This window comes from Medicago sativa, chromosome 5, assembly GCF_051527215.1.
Source record: "Medicago sativa cultivar Bolivia chromosome 5, Bolivia_mono, whole genome shotgun sequence".
Taxonomy (NCBI): Eukaryota; Viridiplantae; Streptophyta; class Magnoliopsida; order Fabales; family Fabaceae; genus Medicago; species Medicago sativa.
Genome location: NC_140753.1, coordinates 18808232 through 18815754, shown reverse-complemented (window position 1 = coordinate 18815754; position 7523 = coordinate 18808232). Strand labels below are relative to the sequence as shown.

Below are 7523 nucleotides of genomic sequence, written 5' to 3'. Positions count from 1 at the left end.
TCAATATTTAATTAAAGATTATTATATAAAATAAAAATAAAAGTAAATAAGGAGGTGGATTCCTTACTCCCAACGCATCTGAGGTTCGGAATTAGGTTTGGAGCTAGGTTTGGATGAAGACTTTGTGAGGATAAGAACGACCTTACCCCCCTCTCTCTCTCTCTAACAAAAAACGCTATCTACCGCTTCCAAGACCTACAAGAACCCATTCCCTCCCTCACTCTTCTTTACTTCTCAAACTCTCAACTTCAAACCCTATTTCTCTGCTTCTCTCTCTCTTCTTTTTCTCTCTCTACTAAAAAAACCAAACATCGTTCACTTTTTCACATTCAAACTTCAAACCAAACACACACCAATGGCAATTGAAAATCAAGAAAACACCAGTGTCAGAGAAATCAAACCAAAGAACAGGAGAATCATGGTATGCACAATTTAGCATTAGATTCTTGATGGGTTTTTTGTTTTGTTAATGTTAATGTGTTCTGTTTTTTTCTACATTGTATTATGTTCTGTTTTTATTGATTTTTGGTTTGGGATTTTTGAATAGGGTGCTGGAGGACCTGATGATGATGATAACAGATGGCCACCATGGTTGAAACCATTGTTGAAAGAAGCTTTCTTTGTTCAATGCAAGATACATGCTGATTCTCACAAGAGTGAATGTAATATGTATTGTTTGGATTGTATGAATGGTCCTCTCTGTTCTCTCTGTCTTGCTTACCACAAAGACCACCGTTACATTCAGGTTTGTCTTCATTGTTCAATCAATTCATAAAAAAAATTTACTTTTTGTAGAAAAACTTATAATCTGACACATTTTTGGTTCATGGGCTACTTATAGATTCGTTCTTTTTCTGGGTTAATTTCAGTTAAAAGTTCCACTTTTGTTTTCTGTGCTGAGATCTAAGTGTTATTCTGAAATGGGTTTAAAAAAAAATGTGACCTTTTGCTGATTTTCAGCTATTTTTTCAATGTGTGTGAATAATGTTTAACCATTGATGTCTAATGTCTAATTAATGTGCTAAAGTTTGTTTTTTTGTATGGTTTGAACAGATTAGGAGGTCTTCATACCATGATGTGATAAGGGTGAATGAGATTCAGAAACACTTGGACATTGCTGGTGTTCAAACCTACATTATCAACAGTGCAAGGGTTGTGTTCTTGAATGAAAGGCCTCAACCAAGGCCAGGAAAAGGTGTCACAAACACTTGTGAAGTTTGTGAGCGTAGCCTTCTTGATTCCTTCCGGTTCTGTTCTCTTGGTTGCAAGGTATAATTTACTTTACTTAGTTTTTTCCACCAATGTATTCTCATCAATTATTTTGTAGCAGAATCTGAACAAATCGCTATTGTTCGGCTATACACACTATAGCGCAGCTATAGTGAGCTATAGCTGCACTATAACAATGTTTTGTGGCGGAATTTGAACAAACTACTCCGCCACACAACATTGTTATAGCGCAGCTATAGTGAGAACATTGGATGATGTATTTGCTTTCTTTTCAAGCTAGTAAAGAAACTTTTTATGGGTTAAAATGAGTTGTTGAGGTTGACTTTTTCATAATGGGTACCATTTGATTCACGAGACTCTTGTATCCTTCAATTTAATCTTTTGCACAAATTTCTTCAAAGCATTAAACAACCATGGGATTTGAATATTGACTTATAATCCATCTTTGTCCAAATCATAACTATTATGTGTTCAACAAGTTTATGTTAATCAATCAATGTGAATGTGAATTGCAGATTGTGGGGACATCTAAGAACTTCCAGAAGAAAAGGAGACAATTAACAGCAATGGCATCAGATTCTGAGGAGTCATACAGTAGCAACAACATTCATAGCCGTCAGAAGAAAATCAAAGTTCAAAGCTTTACACCATCTACACCACCCCCAACTTCAGTTAATTACAGAACAGCCAAGAGAAGAAAGGGAATACCACATAGAGCCCCATTGGGGGGACTTGATCTAGATTATTAGATAGTTAGTATTTTGAAGTTATTTGCTATAATGCCCCTGATATATATATACTAATGCAAGTATTTTTTTTTTTTTTTTACTTTTTTTAAGATAAACAATGTTTTCTAGTGTTTTGTGTATATTGCAAAAATCCAAATAGAAGTGGAAAAGGTTGAGGTAGTAGAAAATAAAAGACACCTGTGAAATAGTTGGTGGTGCATTTAGCAAAAAGAATGGGGTGTACGTACCCGTGCGTGTAGCAAAACAAGTAAGTCTCTTTTAATATAGGTTTGTTTTACCAAAGTAATTATACCTAAGTTTTGTGGTTGATGTTGTAAATATTGGGTTAGTAAGTGGGGGAAGAAAGGAAATGAAAATGTACTCCTTGGAAAAAGGTGCTATATCTAAATATGGTATTAGAAAAAATAAAAGAGATCATATTATACATGTGTTTCACAATTATTGCTCCCATTGTTCGACCGCATTTGAAAACTTTACAAAGATTGAAGAAAGTATACTTGAAAGAAAATAATGATGATTCTGTTAATTTATGTTTATATTTTTCCGACCTTAAGTTGTTTCTGAATTTTGATGTATTGTTCGTTTTGTATCTAGTGTTTTGTTTGAATAAAGAGTGTGGGTTTTGACCTCATTCAAAAAGAATATGGCGATTTTTTGGCCAGTCAGCCTCGAGCCTCATATGGGTAGACTCTTATGTGGTTAGTCATTGTGACCTCAAGTCCACGACATTGCATTTTTTAGATTTGTGCGTGTTGAAATTTGTGAGTCCTTACGATTGTTTGCTTTGTATCCGTATTTTTGAGGTTTTGTTATAAATGATGTAACATTGTATTGTAAAAACGTAAAAACGTTTTTTAGATATTGTACATTTTGAGACTTGTGTGAATCCCTACGATTGTTTGCTTTGTACATGCATTTTAGAGATTTTGGTAACATTGATGTAACATTGAAATGTGAAAAATGTTACTACCTCCGTCCCAATTTAATTGACATAATTTTGTTTTTCACACATATTAAGAAAAATGTATAAATAAAGGGAAAAGTGGAATATATTGTATTGAGAATGATAAAAGTAATATTATTTAGTGTTATATTGTATTGGGAATGATGAAAGTTGTATTGAAAATTGAAATGGGTCAGTTATTTTGGGACACTTTTTTTTAGAAAATGGGTCAGTTATTCCGGGACGGAGGGAGTATACTTTTACATAACAATACAACAAATGATATACTAGTGTGAGGTCTAACGATTTTCTTGCTTGTAAGAAGTGTTTTATTTGAACGAAGAGTGTGAGTTTTTGACCTCATTCAAAAAGAATATGGTGCGATTTTTGGGTCAATCAGCTTCAAGCCTAGCGTGGATAGACTCTTACGTGGTTTGTCAATGTTGCGACCTCAAGTCTACAACATTGCATTTTTTAGATTTTGGAAGTTGGGACATGTGTGAGTCCTTACAATTAGGGCTGACAATGAACCGAACCAACTCAAAAATAGTTCGAGACTCGATTCAACAATTGAATCGTTGGACGTGGTTCATGAACCAAATGAGCCGAACTTGAGTTGAAAATTAAGTTCGATAAATAAACGAGTTGAACTTGAGTTAAGTATGGTTCGACTCGTTTGGTTCATGAACCAACTCGATATATATATATAATTGTTATTTTATATATAAAAATATGATATATAATTTATTACAAGTTTCTTCTAATAATTATGTACTATTTTTTATAGGGTTATGATAGAAGACACCTTTTATGAAGGTGTCTTTTATCAAGTTATTCTATGAGCATTTGCGAAAAGACACCAACTTACTTTTATGAAGGTGTCTTTTAGCAAAGTTATAACTAAAAAGTGAAAATCACACCTTAAGGTGTGACTTGTTAAAAGACACCACCAAAGGGTGGCTTGTAACAAAACCCTTTTTTATATAAGTTATAACTAATTTGATTAATAAAAGAGAGAGGAAAAACAAGCTAATTACCTTGAACATGCTTTTAAACAAATATGCGGACTAAATAAGTCCCACATCGGACAGGAAGAGCTTATATAAAGAGAAGTGCATCACATTGAAAACATGTATCGGTAGCATACAAATTGAGCTACAGTAATAAATGTAAAGGGCTAAATGAGTCCAACATGCTCCATAGCTTTATTATTTCTTATAATTATAAGATAATTATATTTTAGCTCTTTTTTTTAAAAAAAAAACTTATGAAATATAAAATTTGAGCTAACGAGTCGAACCGAGTTGTTCGTGAACTTTAAACGAGCCGAACTCGAGTTAAAAAAAAGGTTCGTATCGAACTCGAGTCGAGTTTCGAGCCGAACCAATTCTTATTATAAGATAATTATATTTTAGCTCTTTTTTTAAAAAAAAAACTTTTGAAATATAAAATTTGAGCTAACGAGTCGAACCGAGTTGTTCGTGAACTTTAAACGAGCCGAACTCGAGTTAAAAAAAAAGTTCGTATCGAACTCGAGTCGAGTTTCGAGCCGAACCAATTCTTATCAAGTCGAGTCGAGCTCAGACAAGTTCGACTCGACTCGGCTCGGCTCATTTCCAGCCCTACTTACAATTGTTTGCTTAGTATAAGTATTTTTGTGAGGTTTTCTTACAAATTATGTAACATTGAACTGTAAAAACGTTGTATTTTTTAGATATTGTGTTTTGGGACTTGTGTGAGTCCTTCCGATTGTACTCCCTCCGGTCCTTAATATAAGAAAAAAAACCAAAAAACATCAAAACCAATGTCAGCATTAATTGTTGTAACTTTTTAAACATTTTTACAAATATACCCTTATAGAATATTGTGAAACATTAAATACATCAACTAATATTAAAAAGACAAACATTAAATGTGGGGTAAAAAAAGTCTTTTAAACAATAACTATCCTTAAAAGTTGTGACATTTGCTTATAAATAGGACCAAAACTTTTTTTGAAAATTTTCTTATATTAAGGACCGGAGGGAGTATATGCATTTTAGAAATTTTGTTAACATTGATTTTGTTGACATTGATGTAACGTTGAATTGTAAAGAAAACAAAATTGGTTTCCCGATACAAATTTAATAAATAATATTTTAAAATAAAGAACACAAACTTGTTTATCGTCTTTTGAGGAATTTACACATACCAAGAAATCAAATAAATTTTGTTATTTTTTACTCTCTCCGTTTCAAAATACATGTCCAAGTCAACCACTTCACATATGCCAATGCACAATTTTGACCGCTAATATCTTTAATTATCTAAAGTAAAAAATTATAAAAATTTAATATTTTGAAAATATTTGTCGAGACAAATCAAACAACATCTTACATGCCAATATTTGTATTTATACATTAGTTAAAAAATATGGTCAAAGTAAGTCAAATGAATAGTGTGTTGGAACAAAATGTGTTTAACAATGAACCTCAAAGAGTTTTGATGATAACAAGGTATTAAAAATTGTAAATTGGACTAGCTAATATTTGTTCAAGTGTACAGGACCACAGTTAAAAAGTTACTTCATTAATTGGTTCTGAATGAGCAAATAAAGAGCAAAAGAAAATGAAGCTTAGATGATTCTGAAGGCAATACGCTCCTGAAAGTAAAAGCGCTCCTGAAGTCAAGCTGCTCCTGAAGAAATAGTGCTCCTGAAGAATAGTGCTCCTGAAGACAAGAGGTCCAGAAGCCACATTATCAGAAGCTGCATCAACAGAAGCTGCATCATCAGAAGCTGCACCTGCAGAAGCTGCATCATCAGAAGCTGCCTCATCAGAAGTCATTTCACCAGAAGCTGAAGATCAACTGGATTTGCAAAAGATTCAAAGATTGAAGAATCTACATTGCAAAAGCTGTCTATTGGATTCGAAAACATAGCAGAAAACTAGTGGAACATTGCAACGGTCACTTCAAAGGTGTTTGAAGGCATGTGCTTGCAACTTTGGACGAAAGCGTTGACATTGTACCTCTGTACGAACTGTACAACCACCTTCTCCACTACTCTGTTTTGTGTCCACGCTACAAGACAAGAAAACAGCTTCAGAATACGGCTTCGCCTGCAAAGATGTTCCTTTGGATAAGGAATGGATTTCAAATTTGTTCTTCATAGGACAACAACCAAATCAGGCAAAGTATCATTGGTGAAAGATCAAGCTTCAACAACGACTCTTTGGTGTGCTGGCAATTTCACAACGTCTCTTTCACACCTCTATATAAAGGAGTGAAGACTTAGAGTTTTGGCAATGCAAGAACGCTGAACGAAAGACTCACAACATTTTTACAAGTGCCAAACCTCTGCTGAAATTGTTCTGCATTCACTTAGAATTTCTGTGTCTCAAAGTCATATCTTAGAAATTCTTAAGTCCATTGAGTCTGTATCTGATTTATATTGTGAGCACCTCTGATTGTATATCAAGTGTTCAACCTTAAACAATTTTCTGTGTAATTTTGTTTAGTTAGGAAGTCTCTTGCAGTTGTGCTTGAGCAGGAAGTCTCTTGATTGTGTTCTTGAGCAAAGGAAGTCTCTAGCTTGTGTGCTTGAGCAAAGGAAGTCTCTTGCTTGTGTGCTTGAGCAATTGTAATCAGATATTACTCTTAGTGAAATCTCCTTGGAAGTGCAAGGGGGACTGGACTACTTCCGGATTGTGGAAGGAACCAGTATAATTGCTTTGTGTCGTTCTTCTTCTCTATCTCTGTTTTATTCCGCTGCATTTAGATTCTGATCATCACTTCAGAAGCTGTCTCACTTAGCTTCTGATCAGTGTGTTCAGTTTTTAGGAGAAACGAAGAATTTTTCAAAACACAATTCAACCCCCCTTCTTGTGTTTTTCTCACCTTCAATTGGTATCTAGAGCCTTGGTCTGTTGTGTAACACTTAACCGTGCAACAGTCAAAGATCTGAGAAAAACATGTCTACTCCTCCTCCTACTGGTTCTAGTGATACTAGCTATAAAAATGTCTCACATGATTATAGTGATAGTAAGAAATCCAGTGTTGGAAAGATTCCAAAATTCAATGGAGATGCTGAAGAATTCTCTTGGTGGAAGACCAACTTTTACAGTTACATCATGAGCCTAGATGAAGAATTATGGGATATTCTGGAAGATGGTGTTGGTGATTTAGTCCTTGATGAAGAAGGAGCTGCTGTGGATAGAAAGAAACATACTCCAGAACTGAGGAAACTCTACAAGAAGCATCATATTATCAGAGGAGCCCTTGTCACTGCCATACCCAAAGCAGAATACATGAAGATGAGTGACAAATCCACTGCTAAAGCTATGTTTGCTTCTCTCTGTTCAAACTATGAAGGGAGCAAGAAGGTCAAAGAAGCAAAGGCTTTCCTGCTTGTACATCAGTATGAGTTATTCAAGATGAAGGATGATGAAACTATTGAGGAGATGTACTCAAGGTTTCAAACCTTAGTTTCTGGGCTACAGATTCTAAAGAAGAGCTATGTTGCTTCTGATCATGTAAGCAAGATACTCAGAAGCTTACCTGCCAGATGGAGACCAAAGGTGACTGCCATTGAGGAAGCTAAAGATTTAAACACTTTAAGTGTC

The 7523-nt window shown here is 34.5% G+C and overlaps 1 protein-coding gene across 1 annotated transcript; it reads left to right on the top strand.

Annotated features, from left to right (window-relative positions):
- Positions 1-229: 229 nt before the first annotated feature.
- LOC146920763 (protein RGF1 INDUCIBLE TRANSCRIPTION FACTOR 1-like) lies at positions 230-2417 on the top strand. Its single transcript, XM_085714205.1, has 4 exons — positions 230-421; positions 548-745; positions 1054-1269; positions 1746-2417. The coding sequence occupies exons 1-4, from the start codon at positions 356-358 to the stop codon at positions 1977-1979; spliced, it is 714 nt and encodes a 237-aa protein (XP_085570331.1). The 5' UTR covers positions 230-355; the 3' UTR covers positions 1980-2417.
- Positions 2418-7523: the final 5106 nt, after the last annotated feature.